A 20,796-nucleotide genomic window follows, 5' to 3' on the forward strand; every position below is an offset into this window, starting at 1 on the left:
CGTTTGCTCTTCGATTCGGGGTTGGGGTTGGGATGAGCGTCTGAGCCAGTGTATGATATGATAACCGCTCCGGGTCGCCCTTATCACGCGGCGGCAGCATGAACAAAACTCGTGGTCGGGACGGAGTCAATTGCTCAACGGCTGCCACGACTACTGAGCTCACCGGCTTGGGAGACCAGCTTGGGGGACCGGCTTGTGGCTTGTCAGGGTCTTGTGTGGAACGATATCGTGGGTCCTTGCAGCAAACCATGCCCGTTCGATTGGGCTCACTGGGCTTTCGTCGAATCAACCCTGGGCGCCTCGACACCTCTAATGCGGCAGCTGAAAAAGTAGTGCCACCCGTGCATCCAAACCTCCAACAGCCGACCATCCATGGCTGTGCTCACTGCTCGCCGTCCATCCAGGGAAGGCCCTGGTGGGCTTTGCATCTCCATCTCCACCTTACTCCTCCGCCTGCGCGAGACAAGAAAACACCTCCACCACCATCGCTCGCTCTACAACCAACCGTCACCACCAACGTTCCTCAATTGCTCTCATCTGCTTGACTTTTGGTCAAAGCCTCCTTCGACTACTCTGCTTTGGAACCTCCCCTGGGTCCCAAGTCCCTCATCCCACCACGCGCCAGCGCGCCTTTGGCACCGGCCGACTTCCGATTGTACTCATCAGGCTGTCTCCTTCCTGGAGTAGTCGATGCTTGGGTCGCGAACCACTGCTCACACAGAAGCTCGAAAGTCTGCCCCTCGATCTGCCTGCCCCCAGCGCTATCCCTCGTTGCTTCTTGCTGGTGGCTACTCTTCGAGCCTCTTCCCACAGCCCTGTCCACCCTCGCTCTGCGCAACCAGTCACATCTCTCAAGATTCCGTCCGACCACATCAGGAGACACGAGGAGTGGGTGCCACAGATCCCCCGTGTCCTTCTCGAGGATTTCCCTCTTCTATCTAGTGTATCCTTGATTTCGACTCACTCTCCTCTATTACCCTCCTCTCGACATACCGTGGCGCCTGTAACAGAGCCGTATATCCACAGCAGCACCGAGATCGACGGCAGGCGCAGTCTGCTGCGGCTCATCTTCTACTCTCCGACCGGAGCAACTTCATCTTGAGACCTTTTGGATCGCCCTCCTGGGTCGAACCCTTCTGCATATTCCATCCTTGCGGTACATCACGATATCCTTCACAGCCTCACAACAGGCGGACCGTCCGCCTACCATGCCTCCGACGCCCTGATCACCCTGGCCCTATCAAATCTTCCCCACTTGCGAACCGAGCACAATAGGAGGGACACATCTTGATCTCTTTATCGCCCGCTGCAAATTCACGACGAAATGTCGCACTCCTACCCGAACCCTTACAGTGTCCAAAGGCCCGGACAGCAATCTCCGCTACTGGCGACTCCAGCGTTCCACCGACCGCGGCAGGTACAACCTCAGCAACACAGAGCGAATGCTTCTATGTCCAGGAGTCATCACCATAATGCGAGTATAACGTCAAACCCTTCACAAGTGATACAGGAAGTGGGTAGCGACCCGGAATTCTGGCCGGTTAATACCCAGTACAATCTCCCCGCGGTGTCGAGTCCTGGGTCCCTGCCACCTTCCGCTGACATTTACAACCTTGACGAAGATACTTCTTACCGCGAGTCCTCCTTTGACGATTTCTTGACAACAGAAGCATCTTCTGAAAACCCTCTAAGCGAACATACTACTCCGCAAGAACAAATTTGGGAGCAACAGTTCTTGTCGCAGGACCCCACACAACTTCACATAGTTGATTCTTACGGGTTGAACGATTTTGAGGCCGTGCAGGAAGTGACAGCGAGCTCAGATCTCCAAAGTTACTTTCAACACGCCGAGGAGCCGCTGCCGAAATTCGTCTCTGGAGAAGAGCTAAGGAGTTCCAGGAACTCCTCAGTTCGGTCACCCCTTCCTTTTCCTCCTCACACTCAAACTGCCAGCCAGCAACAAAATCAATCAATGGACCGTTTGAGCGCTCCCCACAAGAGAGGAATTTCTCAAACCCTCAAAGTGGATACGACCTCAAACCACACCCCTTCTCCTAATAACAAAGTGAACGCCTGGCAGCCCACGTCACACATACGGGCACTCAGTCCCGTGGTCATGGTATCCGATTATGAAGCTTCCGGCGAGAAGTCTGAGACTCAACAGAACCTCTTACCTACATCTGCCAAGCGCGGTCGCGAGAGTGAATCTTCTGATGATGACGATGACGAAGCTGGTCCTGATGGAGCAGGGACAGAGGATGTTGAAGTGTCTCCATCACATCTGATGCCCCCCGATGCTAACGCTACGGATAATTTACGTGTCACGCCAATCCAACGCCACGGGTTGGAACCACAGTCAAGGAACAACGAAACGGTGCACTCAGTGAAAGAACTTCAGGAGCAGCGCCAGCTCGAAGAAAAAAACGCCGAAGTTCAAGAATGGCTTGCCACAAGCAAGGGTATCAGTGGACCCGAAGATGAATCTGGAGCTACGGTTCCTCGCCGGACATCTCAAGGGACAAGGCTGCGAGCTCCCACCACGGAGGGCCGTGTAGATGCCCTTGGCCCTGTATACTCAGACGAGCATATCCCCGGCCCAGGAGTTCTCGTTGATGTTGATTCGGACGACGAGTATTATGACGACGTGTCGGTGCAGTCGTCGTTAATCGAAGCACACACCGAGCAGGCCATCGAGCATTATCGGGTAGCAGGCTCACCGCGCCTTTCGCCACGTGCTCTTGACGGCCGAGCATCAACTGATCAATCTGCTTTCCCTCCCCTTGATGATGAAACCCCATCCGAAATGCAGGAGCCGCTGCCTACTCAATTCATCAGGCGAGGCCCGTGGCAAGATCCTGTCCGGGGTCCTATTGTCAGCACAAGAGGTCAACCCAATACGTCAAACGCAGCCGCCTACAAGTTCAACGAAGATGCAGCAAAGTGGGAGACTGCCTCTAGGGCTGCCACGTGGGGAACGCGACGACGTCTCAGCGAGAGCGAAATCAACTCAATCGTCGAGGGTAGTCAGATCCGACATCTCTCTCTTTCGAAAAAAGGCCGGGAACGAACGAGTAGTCTCTTCAACAAGGCTCGGGGTATATTTCCTCGGCGCAGTAGCAGCAATATAAAAGAAGAGCCATCGGCGGAGGACAATGAGCAGGCGCCACGAGGACATTCTCACCGAAGCTCTGTGGGAAGCATCAAACCTCAGAGGATGCCGAGTTTCGGCAAGCCCAAGTCACCTCCTCTCAATACGGGCAGTGCCCTGCTTGCTATGACTGGTCAGCTCGCAGCTGTTGGGCGTGGAAATTCGGTTGCCCAAGATCACGATGCTTCCAAGCCAACACGCCCACAACAGACGCTGAAGAAGCAGCGTAGTAAGAGTGACGTGACCAAGAATGCAAAGTCGTCGTCCAACCTCGGACTGGCCGATCTATTGACCAAGCACGGCGGACCGCCGATTCCAACTCTCGCGTCCCCAATGCATGAGCGCGAACCCATCCTGGCCGCCCAAGTCATAGATAATGAAGACGTTCCGGCAGACGACGATGAGGACGAAACAGATGAAGTAGCCATCAGGATGGATCTTGAGATCCGTGCGGAAGACATCAGGCCGACGATTGAAGGATTCAGAGATCATGCCCGAAAACTGAATCCTCGGCTTGACGCATATCTGATTGAACGGATTGGCCAAGAGCAGATTCGACGCTACAAAAAACTTGTTGAAACCAAGATCAAGCACACTCGATCCGTCCACGTGGCGCACAAATGCCCTTCAGGCAATTTTTGCTTTGATCTAGGTGGCGAGGCGAAAGCTCTCGCGCCACGGGTCAGCTCCAAGGATCCAGATACGACGCTGACCCAGTTTCAGATCAGTAACCCTGCCGACGATGAGCTGGACGAGTCTACATTCACGGACGGGGTGGTCACGCCGGCATTGTTTCCGCCGGGCATTCCATTGCCCCCAGTTCCACGACTCCCGGCAGAATTCGAATGTAATCTCTGCTTCAAGGTCAAGAAGTTTCACAAACCGTCCGATTGGACCAAGCACGTGCATGAAGACATCCAGCCTTTCTCCTGTACCTTTCCCAATTGCGCCGAGTCGAAATCGTTCAAGCGTAAGGCAGACTGGGTCCGTCACGAGAATGAGCGGCACCGGCACCTGGAGTGGTGGCAATGTTGCCTTCAGGAATGCAATCACATTTGTTTCCGCAAAGACAACTTTGTCCAGCACCTGGTGCGGGAGCACAAGATGACCGAGCCCAAAGTCAAGCGGGGTTCGGGCAGCAGTAAGAACAAGGCGGTCAATAGCGGCTTTCAAGAGGATAGCGAAGTGTGGCAGATGGTGGACAGGTGTCGATTCGAGACGGACAAGAAGCCTCGGGATGAACCGTGTCGCTTCTGTGGCAACGTTTGCTCGACATTCAAGAAGCTGTCGGTGCACATGGGCAAGCACATGGAACAGATCGCGATGCCAGTTCTGCAGCTGGTGAGCATGGCAGAAGTCTCGCCCGACAGCATCGTCAGCCCGATTGATCAACCACCCATGATGGCGTCGTCGTTTGGCGCCATCCCTGGGACGATGAACAATGTGGATGGGAGCAACCTCTCGCCCTATCCCGTCAGTGCCACATCCGCTTACCAAACCTCGTCGGCCGGACAGTCACCGGCTTCGATGCATGTACATTCACAAAACAGCGGCTACCCTCTCGATCAAGGATACTATAGTCCACATGCGTTGACACCGACAGCCCAAGGCCAGATGATGAGTGGTGGCTACGCTGCTACGGCGACCTACGGCCATCAGTCTCCCGTCTTCATGGGGTCAGGTCAAATGGAAACGCAGCATCAACATAGCCTGTCGCCCCAAAATGCGATGGTGACGCCCCGATCTCAACCAATGGGTCAAGGGTATGAAAACTCGTTCTACGACTCTACAGGGGCCATGTATACGCAAGCATCGATGCAAAACATGTACGTGAGCGCGCACTCGCACCCACAATCGATGCCGGGGTATGCCATGGGGCAATATGCCTCATCGATGTTGCCGAATCAACCACGAGGTGGACATGCCAGCGCAATGGGATTTGAAGGTCGAGCAGGGCTAGGCCTGCAGACAGGGTTGAACACACACACGGCGCAACCGTATGTGTACGGGGCCCCGGGAACTGGGGAGACCCGACCAGACATGCATTTTGCATGATGAAGTTGGAGATTGTTATCGGGTTGACTTTTGCCAGAGTGAGGCGGCGAGGGGTGCCGAGCAGGGGGCCCGCCCGCGCGCCCTTCTGCAGAGAATCGCTTTGGAGTAGAGGGATTTGTGGACGGCTTTGGACGTAGTTCCAACCTTTGCCAGGAGGTTACGGTTGTATTCTAGATACCCATATGATGTTTCTGAGTCCCAGGAGTGGACTTCTGGGTTATGATTGGCATGACAAGCGGGCTAGTGTGATGAATGCGATGATGGGACTGATCCGGACCACTTTGGAGTATGCAACTTGGATTGATTTCTGGAACTTTTGGAGTTTGGAAAGTAATGGACTTTTCGGGACCTGCAGGACGCAATGAGCCAGTCACAGAGTAGAAGAGCAGCTGGGCGGGACGTTGGTTGACGGTTGTGAACGTTGGTGGGGTGGTGGTAACTATCAAAGTTACGAGGCGGGAAATATAGCAATAACGTTGGCGTTCTCGCTGAAGCCTGTACGAGGTATTTGGCATGCATAGCCACCACGGAGTTTACGAGTACTTCTGGGTGCTCGGCTGCATACCGGCGACACGATACAGACCGCGGGACTCCGTACTTGGGTATATACCTACTTGTTAGATAGGTAGATAAGTAGGTAGGAGTCGGCGGTAGTTGTGTACCTTCCTCGTATGCACGGTACAAATGTTGTATGGGGAACCGTTGCGCCCCATGCTTCGAGGATAATACCTGCTGAGGTGTTCCGTATGCTGTACTCGGTAGGTAATTAATCAAGGATACAAGTACGGCCAATACATGTAACCAAAAGTCCCTGGCAGCAACAGGCAGCCACTAAGCCTAAAGTGGTCAAGACCAAGGCACACTCGCATCCCGCCAAGCGCCATGCCCCCTTCCTATTGGATTCTGTTGCCGACTAGCGACCAAAGCCCTGTCTGACCGGTCAGCGTAGTTGAGTCCTGGCGGTCACGAGCCGGTCACGAGCCGGTCACGAGCCAGTCACACGCATGGCCGGGTTTCTTGTGTGCGTTGGTCTCCGTCATGCAGCGTCATTTGTTACCCGCGGCCACCTTCTTCCCATCTTTCCACCAGCTCATTCATCCCCCACCCTCCCGCCCTCCTCTGCCCTTCTTGCCCTCGTACCCAAATCAGTCAGTCAGTCCCCTACCGCTGCCAGCCGCCCTACTCACGCCAAAACACTCATACAGCCAACTCTCACTCAACTGTTCATCCTGCGCCAACTTCTGCCTGCTACACACCGGTTGCTCCCCTGCGTCTTTGCTCGCGCTCTTCTACAAAGTCCCCGTGTTCTGGATGCTTTTGTATCATTCGGATGCAGGAATGACTCCTCGACCACTTCCACCATTCCGTTAGCTGCTGTGATCCCGGCATGTTGGGTTGATCAGGCTCGTGGCTCCGTTGTCCAGCCCGTGAGTCCCTCCTTCATCGCTGCACCGCCCCCAATCTCTTCCGAGTCTCCCAAGTCCCACGTCGGTGCAAACTCTCTCCCTCGCCCATCGTTCCCATCGTTTCCCTCCTTCTCCTCTCGTCTGTGCCTCTCTGGTTCTTCATATATTGATATATGGTCCCCCCCCCCTAGCATGGAGATTTGGTCTCCTTCAGTCGCCTCATTTTTTGGTCAAGTCGGGCCAAAAGAGACTAGGCTACCTAGGCTGCATCCCAACCTACCGCCTTGCTCATTTTGATTGGCTACGCCACCCTCAGTCATTCATCAGCAATGCCATAGGCGTTCTTGCAGAGTCTCAGTCAAACCAGGCGGTGTTCTCGAGCCATCATTGAGCCTCTTGACCATTGCTGGCTCTGTTCCCTCTTGTTCGTGTGGCCTCGCTTGCTCACTCTGTACTTGAGCTCTTCCATACCCCGGAATCTGCGCGGGTCGAGTCGAACCAAAACAGTAAGCATCCCCCAAGCCCTGGTGGCCAAGGAAAGGAAGCCTTTGCCTCACTTTCTTTGTTGATGTTGTGTTGAGACATCCCTTGGGTATCTCTGCCGAGGGCTGAGCTAACCTCCGGCGTTCAGATATATTAACGACCTCTACCTCCGTTGCCCACCATGTCGGAAAAGAAATCTCGACCGCGTCAATCGGTCTCCAAACCCGCGTGGCCGGCAAGATCAAATGTATATCCAGCACTGCCTCACCGCCCTGTCGCTCAGGTGGTCTCTGACTCATTGCACCAGGCGTTTGTCTCGATACCAGACGAGGGCGGTGCATCTGCGTCTGCATCTGCCCTACACTCAGCCTACTCAACGGATTCTGTCTTGACAGGGCTGCAGACTCCTTTATCCGCCATGTCCTCTCCCAGTGACCACGTCCCTAGAAGCTTCTATCCGTCCTCTGATGCCCCATTCCCGGATTACGCTGGCTCTTTTGACCCCTATCCATTCCAACATATGCAAGGCGACTCCCAGTATTCCATTTCTTCTCCTGGCTCATCGTTTCCTCCTCGCTTTGTGGACTCGTCTTCTGTTGACATCGACGGTGTTACCAGTCACCAAAGCGCTACCGGACCATGGACGCATCTGGCTGCCACTGAAGGAACTCCTTCATTGCTGCCAGGAACTTTGAACTCGGATGAACCTGGACTGCCTTCTCGACATCTGAGAACCCCCATTCAAGATCGTGCGTACTCTTCTGCTAGCGCACAGAAATCTTTAGGAGACTCGGGCTACGAAACCCGATCCAGGAGATCTCAGCATGAAGTCGACTCAGTGACGGAAGAGCTGACAGAAATGGACGAGAGCACGACACCGATACCCCCTATACCCTTTCCCCTGTCGCAGGCCTTTGCCCTTGCCAATTCTTCAACCATTGCCCCTCGCACCTTGGACCCGGCCCCTCCAGAGTCCGGACGATCGGCAACTCACCGATCACAGCTGAGGAGTGGAGAGCTGGAGTGTTCGGAATGTGGATATGCGGGCAAGACGAGGTCCGACCTGAAGTAAGTCGGCTGCGTCACTGTTTTGATATGCTATGTTGACCAGTTTCGTGGCAGGAAACACAGCGCTCGTCACAAACGCGAGCACACGTGTTCCTTTTCGGACTGCCCTCGAAACGCCAGAGGGTTTGCAACTATAAATGACCTTGACCGACATCTGAAAGCCGTGCACAACATCAATAAGCGGAAAAGCAGATCCTACAAGTGTTTTGCTGATGGCTGCAACAAAGCGGGAAAGGAATGGCCTCGTTTGGACAACTTCAAGCAGCATCTCAAAAAGATGCACGGAGCGAGTATGGTGGAAGTTCTGCTCCGCCAGTACGCATCTGCCAGCAGTTGCACATTCTTGACACTGACTTCGACTAGGTCCAACGAATGGTATGAGCAGCAACCTCAGCAAGCACAAGCTGACGAGACGGCCTCGCTTCCAGCGTCAGTCCGCGCACGTTCGTCGCATTCGTTGCTTTCCGGACAAGGACAATTTCCCGTTTCCGACAACAACTATCCCGATCCGAGCCCACTTTTCAACCCAATGATGCCCGCTCGCTCGCTAAGTCACAGTGGTCAGGTCGTCGACCAAGATCTCACTCGGGCCTTGGGTCCAGCTCATACCAGGTCGCAACAAAATCAGAGTCGACCCATGTCTGTGGCAGCCCACGCCCGCAGCCTGCAGCAACAGCGAGGCCTCCCGAACCTGGATACCAGCGACCTTTCGTCTCCCACAGCCTACATGCAAAGGGCATGGTCACAAGCCGAATATTCTCGCTATCAGGATCTATCACAACTCCCTCCCAACGTTACCAATCAAAGAGTCAACTACCAGTTTTCGACACGTCCACCTCGGAAATCCTTTGACACTGCTACCGATACAATGAGATCGAACTTTGCATTCGGCTATGGACAGCTCGGGAGATCGAAAAGGCCAAATACAATTGCGGTCCCGGACCTCGACCCGGATCGAATGGCGGACTTCATCTCCCCCCAGGAACTGCCTCACGCCGTACCAGATCTGAGAGGCTCACAGGAAGAATTTCTTGGCTTTGTTGGAAGCATTACCAACCCCGCCGCCACCGATAACGGCCCAGGGCCTTCGCCGCACCAAAGCTACCAGGTGAACATCATCCAACCCGAGAACGCGCTCAAGTCTAAGCTCCCGAAGGCAATTGAGGAAGAAATCCGCTCATTTTTAGATTTACATCGCTCCAATGGGGGAAATGATGAGGAATTTCTGAATCAATTTCGAGTGTCCTTACGCGGCAGCGACGTCATGACGAGTTACACTGCCTCATCTGTCGGGCAGGTTTCGAGGACTACCGATGCCGAGCTGCCAGGCAGTTTCCGATTGCCCCCGACAAAGCCGGCGCAGTTTCCTTGTCAGTATGGGGGATGTACAAAAGTGATGCAAAGGCAAAGTGAGCTGAACAAGCACATGAAACGTCACTGGAAGCCGTATGGTTGTGTCGCCGACAGATGTACCAAGCTCTTTGGCAGCAAAGACGACTGGAAAAGGCACGAACAGAACCAACACGAGCAACAAGAGTGTTGGCATTGTGAGAGGTGTCTCAAGGTTCTTTATCACGATCCGTCCAACTATATCAAGCATATGCGGGAAGCTCATTCGGTCTCACTACCTGAAGACCACGCCAAGCAGCGCCGAATCGCGCGCAATCACCAGGGCCGGTTTTGGTGTGGTTTCTGCAAGATCATCGTCGTACACACCAAGACTGACGTTGATGCCATCACGTTCCGCTTCAGTCATATTGCTGATCACTTTATAAAGGAACAGAAATCCAGCAAGGACTGGATTGAGCTTACGGGCAATGGAAAGACCAAGGGGGAACTATCTGAGGAGAGGAGGCTGCGTGAAGGCGTCGCAGAAGAAGAAGACGATGTCTTGGATGCCTCGCAGCCACCTTCCGAGGCGACTCAGCCCTCTCCTGATCAGCAAAGCGGCTTCTCGCCAGTACACCAACCTTTCTCAACGCAACCGGTTAGACCTTCCAGCACTCAGCAGGACTCATCAAGTATGGGCCACATGCAAGGCACGAAGCTACTGCCTCAAGCACCTGATATGCCCACGACGACCCAAAATCAGGGCCAAGGTCAAAACCGAAACTCGAGCTCTCACCGCCGCCTTCATCTGCGCAGTGCCACATTCATCATCTGCTGCCAGTGCGGTGGGTCCAATGCCTATGGCCTAAGCGACCGCTGTATGGATCCAGAATGTAATCAAGTGTTCTGCGTCAACTGTACCTTAGGTGCTCGCAAGGATGTGTCTTGAGAGTCTGACGGGCTTTCTCCCCGTCTTGTACGGTGTGATGATCACGACGGTTGGACCATGTCAGCTTTTCTTACATTATTGTTTACCATACCTCTTGTTTGTTCTAATGTTTTGATGTCTATGAGCTGTGTCACAATCATGCTAAAAGCTTACTGTACACACGACAGCGTTGCTGGGTGGGTAAGGGTCGTGGATGCTTTGGTTTGTCGTTTGTCTGTGACTCGGATCGTATCATGAGTCCGTAACGGAGCGGAAATTGGAATTGCAGCGAATCCGGTATGTTTACTGGGTGGTGTATACATGGGAGGCATGTGGCATTGGGTACATTGGGCAATCTGTTGTGATGGTCCCAGCCCACTGCGACTGGAGACGGTTCAAGCTGGGCCAGGGAATTTGTTGTTTGCATTGGCGTCGGCGTTGCTGTCGGGTGTGGACGTGGGTTTGGAATTTGCGTTTCATGTTATGGGTTTCCTGATCCCCCCCCCCCCCCCCCCAACCGGGGGCGGGGGGATTTCATGTGCATTTACGATATGGGATGTTGGATTAACGTACGAGAGACACGGATGGACCATGATTGAACGAAGGCGCTCCGCCGCCGCAGATACCAGTCGCATCGGGCTCTGAGAAGGACCGGTCTTCCCTTTGGAGCAGATCCGAGAGCCCCAATCCGGCAATAGTTATTTCCTTAGATCGCGGGTGATTTTTTCACATATTCAATGATACCTAGGTCGGATTGAATGTTCTCCTTATGAAAAGCACCTTGTATGAACAAACAGAGAGCTGTGTCCTTGGGGGGCTTTTTTTCTTTTCACTGTCCGTCTTCTCTGTTTGTCTACATGTATACAAGATGTACGATCCTCTGGTTTCAGAGGCCCATCCACGCCGTCTTCGCGATGCATTCCACTCCGGGTTTCCGCTTGCTCGGTCGGATCAGGCCCAGGAGCCGCAGGTCGGCCAGCGCGCGGTAGAACAGGGCCAGAGTCTGCCTCTCCATCTCACCGCTCTTGTCGTCCTTGTTCTCGTGGTTCTTCTCATCATTATCGTCGTCGTCGTTGTCCTGCTGCTTGTCAAGTTGACCTGCGCCCGCGTTCGGGTCCGGGTCCGGGTCCTCGTCTCCATTGGGATACAGGGGATCGGCGTGGCGGTGTGATGGGACCGTGTCTCGAAACGCGTCCCACAGGTCCCGCACGTTGACCACCGCGCCCGCCTCGTTGAGCATGCTCAGCAACAGGCTCGTGGGCGGGAGGCGCGCCTTGTCCCCTGCCTCGCCCCCGTCGGCCGCGACCCCGCGCACGCCGTGCGACGCGCAGCATGTGCAGCCTAGGTAGTCCGCGGGCCGGGTCAGGGCGCGCTCGACGCAGTGGCGCGGACGGGGGTGGGTGGTCTGCGAGAGCGGGGACTTTTGGGTCATGGTGTACGCCTCGGCCATGAATTGGCGGAAGGGATTGAGACGGTCGGAAGATGGCGACGACAGGGACGGGGAGGACGTTCGGCTCTGGAGGTACCCGCGCAGGACGGTGATGAGCTTTCCCGCTTCAGAATGGTGAGCATCGGCATCTGGTCCTGACTCCGGATCGGGCGCTGGCTCTGATCCTTGTGCGGAGGACCGCTGGTAGTCTTGCAGATCCTTCAGTTCCGGGGCAGCGTTCTCGAATATTCGGACAAGCGGTGACCCAGGTGGAAGACTTAGAAGTCTGTCTTCGATGGCCTCGAAGATTTCTGATCGGGCCAGGTCAGGTAGAGACTGCAGGAGATGCGTCTCGCTCTCCCACGTAGTAAACGCTTCCAGTTTGAGCGCGCCGTGGTAGATGTATCTCAGCGTGGAGACTGCAGAGAGACTTGAGCGCAGTACTCGTTTCCCGGACTCGATTGCTTGGACGGCCGCCCCATGCAGTTCATCGTCGGACGCGAGCAGACGGCGGACGGCCTCCCGCTCATCCTTGTCGCCCTTGGCTAGCGCTTCGCAGTGAGACCTGAAGCTGGCGAGGTTGCGGATGGCCCGGCACAGTGCCGGGCTCCATGGCGACTTCGTGCCGGATTCGAGGGACAAGACCGAGAGTGGATTTGCGAAGAAATGAGACATATGAGCGTATTTGAGGGCCCGGGCGAAGGTCGCCGGTGTGGTGCCTTGGTCCTCCGCCAATGCGGCCAGCACGCCGACGACCGACGGACCAAGAAACACGTCCGCATCTGGAGCATGCTGTATTGCCGCGTACAAGGTAAAGAAGCGATCCTCCGCGTTAAACTCCGGGCTCGTTTCAAAGATTCGAGCATCGAGCAATGAAACAGTCAATCGAGATAGTCGAGATTCGAAGAGCTCAACCGTTGTCGATATGCCGATCACAAGAACGGTTGGAATTCGGTCTGACCAGGAGTGGAAAGTCGAGACCAGTTCCGAGAGGACAGACGTGTCGAATCCTTCGGCGTCCATGACGGATATCACGACTCGCTCGATGTCATGGCGTTGGACGTACCGGTGGAGCAGCTCCAGGTCGAACGACATGGGGACCAGGGCCTTGTGCTCCGCCAGGAATTCTGTGTACCTCTCCGTTCCTTGCCGTCCAGATATCCCGGATCTAACGACGTTCTTCAACGCAGTTTGAATGTTGGGGCAGTGGGCCGGCTGAAGGGTGACGAGTAACTCCGGGCTGTCATCCCCGTTCGATGGCTTTGTGCTCTTCCATGCCTTGTGAAGGTCGTGATGATGATTGCCATTTGGACCCATGGCAAGCAACGCAGTCTTCAGTCTCTTGCGGTTCCGAAGACCATCTGCGTCCTGGGCGCGCGCAAATCTTAGAACCGGACCGACGAACCCTTCGTCTACCACATCGACAATGCTGCCGATTTTCTGCTGCTGTTTGGCCCAGACTGTCTCGAACTCGCTTTTCCGCAGTGTGGCGGCATCCTGGATTTCTTGTCCGGCCAGCAACAGTGGCCACGAGTACTCCTCTGGGGCAGCCTTCGGCGCGACTTTGCTCGACTTCCGCCTCTTTTTTTGCGGTCTCGGATCGATCTCTTCGTTGTCTGGATTCGGAGGCTTGAAGATGTAGCAGGTCTACCCATATATTAACCGGTGTTCGTAAACGTGTCTGTCTTCGGCTTACCGTGTGGGTTGCGTCGTCCATCTGGGGGATCATGGACTCAACAGCCTTCCGACCTGGTCTGGTCCAGCGCACCTTGCAAGATCAAGCCGCGACGCGCTGCGATTGAGGCGCGTTCGTGAATGAAAATGATTTGTGTCTGACAGAATAAATGGGAGACCACATAGCATGATGATTGGCTGACGCACTTGGCCCCGCGACTTACATTAGCTCCGCAGTTATACTCGGAGTAGAAGTGAAGCTCGACAGTTTGCAATGTTTGGGAATGGTCTCGGTGAAGGGGAAAACTGGTGCTACAAGCTGGAATACTGCGTCAGGCGCCCTCGTCGCCACCAGAACGGCAAATTCAACCCAGTCCTTCCCAATAGCTAAGCACCATATATTTGTGCATGAGGATGGCAGCCTCACAAACAACGCACGGCGACATTGTCCAGCCTGCTCATTCCACCGAGCCCAGACACCATGCGGTCCGTGGTCGAGCTGTAGCAGGTTTCAGAGTGAGCGCCATCGGCGGTTGCTTTCTAAAGCCCCTCAAATGTCTTTTCCCCCTCTGTAAGCAAGCCTTGATGGGTGGCATAGTGGGCGTTTGCCAATCACTGGGCTTGGTGTCTGCTCCTATGATCGGCGGCCTTCTGGTAGACCGCTTTACGTGGCGGGCATGCTTTGGCATCAACATCCCCTTGGGCATTATTTGGTATATTCATGGCCTACGGTTTCGACGTCCACCCATCGAATCCTACCTCTGAGCTGGCGCTTCGAGAAAAGTTCAAGCAATTGGATCTTTTCAACACTCTACTTGCTGTGCCCGCCATCGCTGTTCTGTCGCTGGCTCTCCAATGGGGCGGCACCAAATACCGCTGGAATAGTCCCATTGTCGTTATCTTCTTCGTGCTTGCCGGCTGTCTGATGCCGGCCTTTGGCTATTTGCAACATCGCCTGGGCGACAAGGCGACCCTACCTCCTAGAATTGTCAAGCAACGTAGTATAATTTCCGGCGTTTGGTACGCAGTCTGCTGCAATGGAGTGCTCTCCGTGACCGAGTACTACCTCTCAATCTACTTTCAGGGAGTTCGGGGCTTCAAGGCGGCCAAGTCGGGATTGTTGGGGCTCCCCATGATTATTGGGTTCAGTATTGCCCTTGTTGCTTCCGGGATGGGCATCATCTGGATCGGCTACCATTTTCGTATGATTCCTGTCCTACTTCCTTCCATCTGTCCCTCATTGCTAATTCAGGTTGGGCCCAGCAGTTATGTTCGCTACTAACATTCTCGCACCCATCGCGTCAGGCCTTCTAACCGCAATCGACTTTCAGGGCTGCGTTGGCAAAGTTGTTGCTTTGATAGGCTACCTTGGCGTGGCCCTCGGTCTCGGTGTACAAGGACTACAGCTCACAGTTCAAACGTTCATGGACACCAAGGATGTCTCCATTGCTGGTGCTGTGATCGTCTTCGGATCTGGCATGGATTCGGCCCTCTGGATTTGCACATCCGCCACTCTCTTCCACAAGCGTTTTGATCGCTGATTTCAACGAATCATCTCCCACCATCGATACAACTGCACTCTCTCACGTTGGTCTCTCCGATATTCGGTCGATAATTGGCAGTGAAAAGCTCAATGCTGTGTTGAATGGATACAACGAGGCTGTAGTGCAAATATTGTACATGCCACTGGCCCTGAGTATTCTAACTCTGCTCGGATCCATCGTCATGGAGAGGCAATCATTTAAGAAGAAGCAAAGTTGAATCTCATTAGTCGGCAGGCTATCGATCTCAGACTTCGGAGACCCGTCGAGGCTACTTGATCAGAATCTCGAGCAGAGGTTCAAGCAGAAACTTCGAAATGTAATTAAGGAGTGAAACGACAGCTTGCCAAGTCTGAAGGGTGAATCAGCAATATGACAGCCATACCTCTGGCGGAACCCTTGCTTGATCGCGGATGCTAGCTAGGTTAGTACGGAAATCGCAGTATACGAATATAGTTTAGTGCAGTGGAGCTTGGCCAAGTCATAATTGGCGTGATTGGCTCAGAGAGTATAGCCGTAGTTTTTCCCGACTTGTTACATGTGCCTTTGTTAATAAGTCCGTTTTCATGATCCTAAGTTCGACCCCTCCGTCAATTCATGTTATCTTCTTCCACGATAGCTGTGCACCATGGAGGTGGCTTCGGAAGAACCCTTGTTGTCGCCCACCAGCGTCAGTGGAGAGCCGCTTCCTGCGATCACAGCTTAACTGCAGTTCTCGGCGTTCCCATGTCGGTGATACTTCTTACCCATGCCAAAAAGATGAAGCTGCAGAAGACCTACACAAAGACAATCCTGAACTGCAAAACCTTGTCCGTGACCTTCAGGACCATTGTGCCGGCGTTTCGAGCGTCCGGAAGTACCACCTGAGCCCACATGACTTTGGGCGACTTGACAATTATCTGGCTGAAGAAGACTGGAAAGCCGCAAGGTATACGATGTGAGGGATCTTCACTTGAATTGGAGGCTGACATACCGTACGGATACGACTACTTTGTTGACACACAAACATTCACGCTACGAATGGCTTTTCCTTCTCACAAACATGAGTTTGTCCATACGCAATTGATCCTTGTCCTCCCACAAAGACTTCAACAGCTATGGTCTCTGCATCAAGCTCCAAGTCCGTTCTCAATATGGTCATCGGCAGCGATTAAAGATGGGCGAGGAAGCATATTTATCCCTGACAATCAGATTATTTGCGAAGACATAAAACTGCCAATCCTAGTACTAGAGGTCGGCGATTCACAGTCAATCAAGAGTTTGAACAAGAAAGCATTTCGGTATATCCAGGCTGGAAGTGGGAACATTCGTTATGTCGTGACTTTGAAGCTCCATCGAGACTCGCAGGCCGTGGATCTGACGCTTTCGATACCTATGTTCACTTCCAACGGCCCGTTGACGGTATTAGAAGTCGAGAGTACTTCTCAGGTACGTTATACGACTACTACTATCCTCGTTGATGTGTGATTCACCAACTCTTGGGCACAGACGATTCGAAATATTAAAGGAGAGCACGGTAATGGTGCTGGTCTCGTCATGTCAGTGGATCACATGACCCTTGCTGAATTGCTGCCCAAATCCATCCGTGATCGGACTATTGTCATTTCGGGGGAACTTTGGGGGATTATTCGATCCGCCGAGAAGATGGAGGAAGCCACAAACCCGGGTTACTTCAGCGACATTCCTCTAAGCTTCGTCCGTAGTCCCTCCCCTGCCAGCACATCACCAATCAAGTCGGATCAAGAGGAATAGGCTCGACCTCTCCATCTTGGGGAAAGAGCAAGACAAGGGCGTGAAAGTTGATGTTGCCGAGTTTAAGGCACGCCGACGCTTCTCCGGCAGGTCATACGGATCACTTCTCAAGAGACGATCGAAGGGGCACTCGCTCCGACACGACGACACTACGTCACAGAGATTGGCCTGGGATGCACGAGGCGCGCCACCCGAGGCGCGCCAGTCCGGATGCTGTTTGTCGCAGATCTCTCTGGGACTGAGCCGAAGGTGTTGAGCTGGGTCTGCGGACAAACTCCGAAGGACGAACACGGTGTTGCGCAGATATGAAAAGCAGTTCGGAACTCTTTGCGCATCGTGGTACATACCCGGGAAGCGAGAATGTTAAGAGTATTGAATCTGAGGCAGCAGCAGAGGGGGTGAGGATTGGTCAAGCCCACAGAGGCTTAGCTGGAGCAGATGTCTAGCAGTTGAAGCAGCGTCTGGCAGGTCCTGGAGCAGGACCCTCCCCCTTCATACACCCCAGCACGCTGCCCTGGAGTTGCTTGGGCTCGGAATCTTAATTGGACCTTGATAGGAAATTATTACCCTCACAAAACAGAGGTGTAGATCTCGGAATCCTGAGATGTTTCATAGCAGCCCGATAGGAATAAATACATATCGAATCTGCCCATACGACTCCCTTTATGTCGTCGAGCTGTAGTCTCTGTGAGAAGTCCTTGAAACTGCGTGGAACTACATCATGCCTATCTACAATGATGCTTGAATTGTCACTCAAATCACCCTAGGTGTTGCTGAGTAAACAACGTCGTCGGGTTGATATATGGTTCTGCAAGGTGTTTGTGAGGCGACTGCTGGCAGTCCAAGCGCAAGGCTGTCGCCTACTTTCGCTTGAATTGCTGGGATCATTGCCGGTGGCCCGCCACCGGGCCCGAAGCTGGACACATGTCAGGCTTGTATCTCGGTTCACAGACTTGTATATCCTCTGATGAGTGCATATATGGTTGGGTCTCCTGCGAAAAGTGGGCGCGAATGAAAGATCTACCTGGTTGCCTCGCCAAGGGCCAAGACATCAATGTTCTGCGTCTCCCTCAACATCTCTCACTTCCTGTATGAAAGGTGTATCACCGCCCTTCCATTCACAGCGCGCTTCGGCGAGAGCGTAATCACAGGCTAAGGCTAGGTTAAGTGTTCTGGATCGCAACTGCGTCGCCGTCAGACCTGCCCCTGGCCTCTCAACCACGAGGTCGTTGTTCAGCCTGATCAGGCAGCGAACACCAAGCAACCTTTCAGACCTAACCGCCAATACGCTCATAGGCAATCAGAGGCTTGTCTTCGGTCTGGCTTCACTCATTCACTCATGTCCCGGATGTGATGAACAGGCAACGAGGCCCTACAGTTCGTCATTCGATGGAGGAAGCCTTTGAGGGCATCTACGGTGTCAACGCGGGTGACTTGCTTCAATGCCCTTTGGCCCGGATTCAAGACACAGATCTGAGATTATGGCGATTGAGGCTATCTTGCACGCCACTCCTGACAGGCGCACACCACCCCACAGAACACTTTGAGAAACTCGATCAGCAGCTCTCAGTCCTTCTGCCGCGTCCTTGCGGCTTTATCAAGGATTCCTCTCGCAAGGCCGGCGCCGATCTCCATGATATGCGTTCCAAGTCGGAAAAGCTGCTCGCCCGTCTACCAGGAGTCCCTCAGCGCAGTTTCTCACTGCCTCTGAACAACGGTATAAGGCGGGCGCAAGGCACGACCCTGTGGGACAGTATCAAAGACGGTAGATGGTCAACAAAGTATATTGTGCCAGAAGCGCGATCCCACTTCCAGGCGCAGAGCTCAGAAGATGCTGCCTCCATTCTCAACTTACTGTCCAAGTTACAAGATCTCGCCTGGGACAATCTGTACGTGACCACCCACATTGACAGCAATTCCATGATTCTAGCAGCTGTATTCGCAAATCAAGGCTCCGCCCCGGATCTGCAACTTGCTCAAAACTCGCTCGAATATGTGAATCTGCTCTCCGAGTTGTTTGACGAATATCAGAGCATGTGTGACGCCGTATCTTTCGGGGTCCAAGCTCCATTCGAGGACGACTCAACCGAAGGCCGCGCTTTGAAGAATGCCCTGTTTCCTCATGAGCACGATGACCATGAACAGGCGATGGCGATCGTCAAGGTTTTTCTCTGGTCGGCATGGCAGCGTTCCGTAATGCTGCACTTCTATTATGTGATCGGAGTTCAACTTGCTCATGGATACTCGTCGACTTGGAACACTTTCCTGGCCGTTCGAGGTATACACGAGCTCGAATCTCTGTCTAGAGATACGTATCGCGGCAAATGCACCGACTATCTCTGCAACTGGGCTTTTGAGCTTCTCAGAACCAGTCGTACATCTGTCGGGCTGGACTTTCGCCGGATGATTTCAAGGTTCGATGCTCAATTCCGTGGGCGACATGGGCGATGCATTAACGATTCGACTCACACCTGTGAAGGTGGTGAGCCAGAGACGTGCCAGAGGTTTACTGCTGCAGAGGCCGCCGCGCAGTCAGCACACTCCCCTGGCTGTAATAAGCATTGTTCGAGAATTGTGTGGAATCCACCTTCATACTACGAGTGCCGAAAGCCAGCCGCGATTTCGGCTGTCGAAAATTCTGCATATCTGGACTATTCTCCTGTTTCTTCTCAGACTCTAGCAATTTCTCACGTCTGGAGCCACGGTCAAGGCGGCCGTCCCGAGACAGGCATCAACACCTGTCTACATCAACGATATTGCCGTTTGGCCCGTCAATTTGGGTGCGACACATATTGGATTGACGCTGCAGGTATTCCCAGCGAGACCACCCTAAGACGCCAGGCCATCGACAGCATCAACGAAATCTTCGCTGCGGCCAAGGTAACCCTGATCATCGACATGGATGTCCAATCAGTCGACGTGACTCTGCCAGAGCCCAGCATTGCACAAATTGAGACGCTGATCTCAACACTATTGGTGAGTGATTGGACTGTCCGTGGCTGGACGTTATTGGAAGGGATCCGTGGCAGTCGTGCGATCTGGCTGCTCTGCAAGAATGATGAAGTAATAAATCTCCGTTATGCTCTTGCCATGTTACACGAGCGCGGTGCGATCGACATCGGCGTCCTGCTTGGGAGTGCGCAACATCTGATCCCTCATTCAGACCCAGCCTCGAGGAAGAGCGTTGAAGAAGCAGGCTATCTTCTCAGTCAACGCCACACGTCCTGGCCTGAAGATGTGATAATTTGTTGGACTTTGCTGATCAATGCACCTGTCAAAAGGGAGGCGGCTGGTCTCTGGCAGAAGCAGACGAGAGTCAGAAGTGGATATATATTATCAAGCGCTCCACGTGTCGGCACGATGAAAGGCCTTGGTTGGGCACCCAGCACGCCGTATATTCGGCCAATCAGACGGTCAGTTGGACTTGACGACGGTAGGAGTCAAGAGTATAGTGTGAGGTTTCCGTCATATGATGGAGAGGGTAGCCTTTTTGTCAACATCACGGACGATGGCTTGCGTGGAAAATGGCGTGTCGTGGAGGCTGACCGCTCGCTTCTAGAGAGTAACAAGGACCTGTGCTGCGAGTTGACACCCGTTCCCGAGGCATGGCAGGATGATGAATTGGACCTCGAAGCAGCCGAGATGATATATGCGCACCCGGACGACGCACTGGCCTGGCTTACAATGGCAGAGTTACTGGACCATGGAGCCCGCGTAAGGCTTGTCAGAGCAGTGGCTGAAGATGGTATCTCCGCGGCCGTCAGCAGCAGCCAGCGAGGAGAGGACTTTGGGTTGATTGCGGCGATTTGCGCCAGCCTCAATGGGGGATTGTCATGGGAATGGAAAGGGGTATATTCCTGGCAAGAGAGTGAGAATTATCCGGGTTGGGATATTGATGAGATGTTGATCACGTAGATTGTAGTGTCTTTGGTCCAGCAAACTGGAGACCACTGTCAGAACCATGGCAATGTCGCTTTCTAGAC

The 20,796-nt window shown here is 53.8% G+C and overlaps 5 protein-coding genes across 6 annotated transcripts; 4 read left to right on the forward strand and 1 right to left on the reverse strand.

The window, feature by feature from the left end:
* The first annotated feature begins 511 nt into the window (after positions 1–511).
* On the forward strand, positions 512–5,791 carry PV07_11468 (uncharacterized protein). The gene has a single exon (XM_016398910.1). It carries the CDS (start codon positions 1,325–1,327, stop codon positions 5,201–5,203), a length of 3,879 nt encoding a protein of 1,292 aa, XP_016243472.1. The 5' UTR covers positions 512–1,324; the 3' UTR covers positions 5,204–5,791.
* Positions 5,792–6,309: 518 nt separating this feature from the next.
* PV07_11469 lies at positions 6,310–10,932 on the forward strand. Of its 2 annotated transcripts, XM_016398912.1 has the most exons (6): positions 6,310–6,630; positions 6,801–7,115; positions 7,241–7,339; positions 7,400–8,160; positions 8,215–8,475; positions 8,524–10,932. In XM_016398912.1, the coding sequence occupies exons 3-6, from the start codon at positions 7,274–7,276 to the stop codon at positions 10,436–10,438; spliced, it is 3,003 nt and encodes a 1,000-aa protein (XP_016243474.1). In that variant the 5' UTR covers positions 6,310–6,630; positions 6,801–7,115; positions 7,241–7,273; the 3' UTR covers positions 10,439–10,932. The 2 variants fall into 2 exon arrangements, with proteins under 2 accessions (XP_016243474.1, XP_016243473.1); XM_016398911.1 differs by having other exon boundaries at positions 7,241–8,160.
* Positions 10,933–11,107: 175 nt separating this feature from the next.
* PV07_11470 (uncharacterized protein) lies at positions 11,108–13,620 on the reverse strand. The gene is made up of 2 exons (XM_016398913.1): positions 13,543–13,620; positions 11,108–13,493 (listed from the first exon to the last, which is right to left on the reverse strand). Exons 1-2 carry the CDS (start codon positions 13,573–13,575, stop codon positions 11,304–11,306), a joined length of 2,223 nt encoding a protein of 740 aa, XP_016243475.1. The 5' UTR covers positions 13,576–13,620; the 3' UTR covers positions 11,108–11,303.
* Positions 13,621–15,934: 2,314 nt separating this feature from the next.
* On the forward strand, positions 15,935–16,813 carry PV07_11471 (uncharacterized protein; the record flags this gene model as incomplete). The annotated part of the gene is made up of 2 exons (XM_016398914.1): positions 15,935–16,489; positions 16,550–16,813. The coding sequence occupies 2 exons, from the start codon at positions 15,935–15,937 to the stop codon at positions 16,811–16,813; spliced, it is 819 nt and encodes a 272-aa protein (XP_016243476.1).
* A 1,183-nt stretch (positions 16,814–17,996) lies between these two features.
* On the forward strand, positions 17,997–20,728 carry PV07_11472 (uncharacterized protein; the record flags this gene model as incomplete). The annotated part of the gene is made up of 1 exon (XM_016398915.1): positions 17,997–20,728. Exon 1 carries the CDS (start codon positions 18,167–18,169, stop codon positions 20,726–20,728), a length of 2,562 nt encoding a protein of 853 aa, XP_016243477.1. The 5' UTR covers positions 17,997–18,166.
* Positions 20,729–20,796: the final 68 nt, after the last annotated feature.

The sequence above is a fragment of the Cladophialophora immunda genome (genome assembly GCF_000835495.1).
Source record: "Cladophialophora immunda strain CBS 83496 unplaced genomic scaffold supercont1.7, whole genome shotgun sequence".
In the NCBI taxonomy this organism is placed as follows: Eukaryota; Fungi; Ascomycota; class Eurotiomycetes; order Chaetothyriales; family Herpotrichiellaceae; genus Cladophialophora; species Cladophialophora immunda.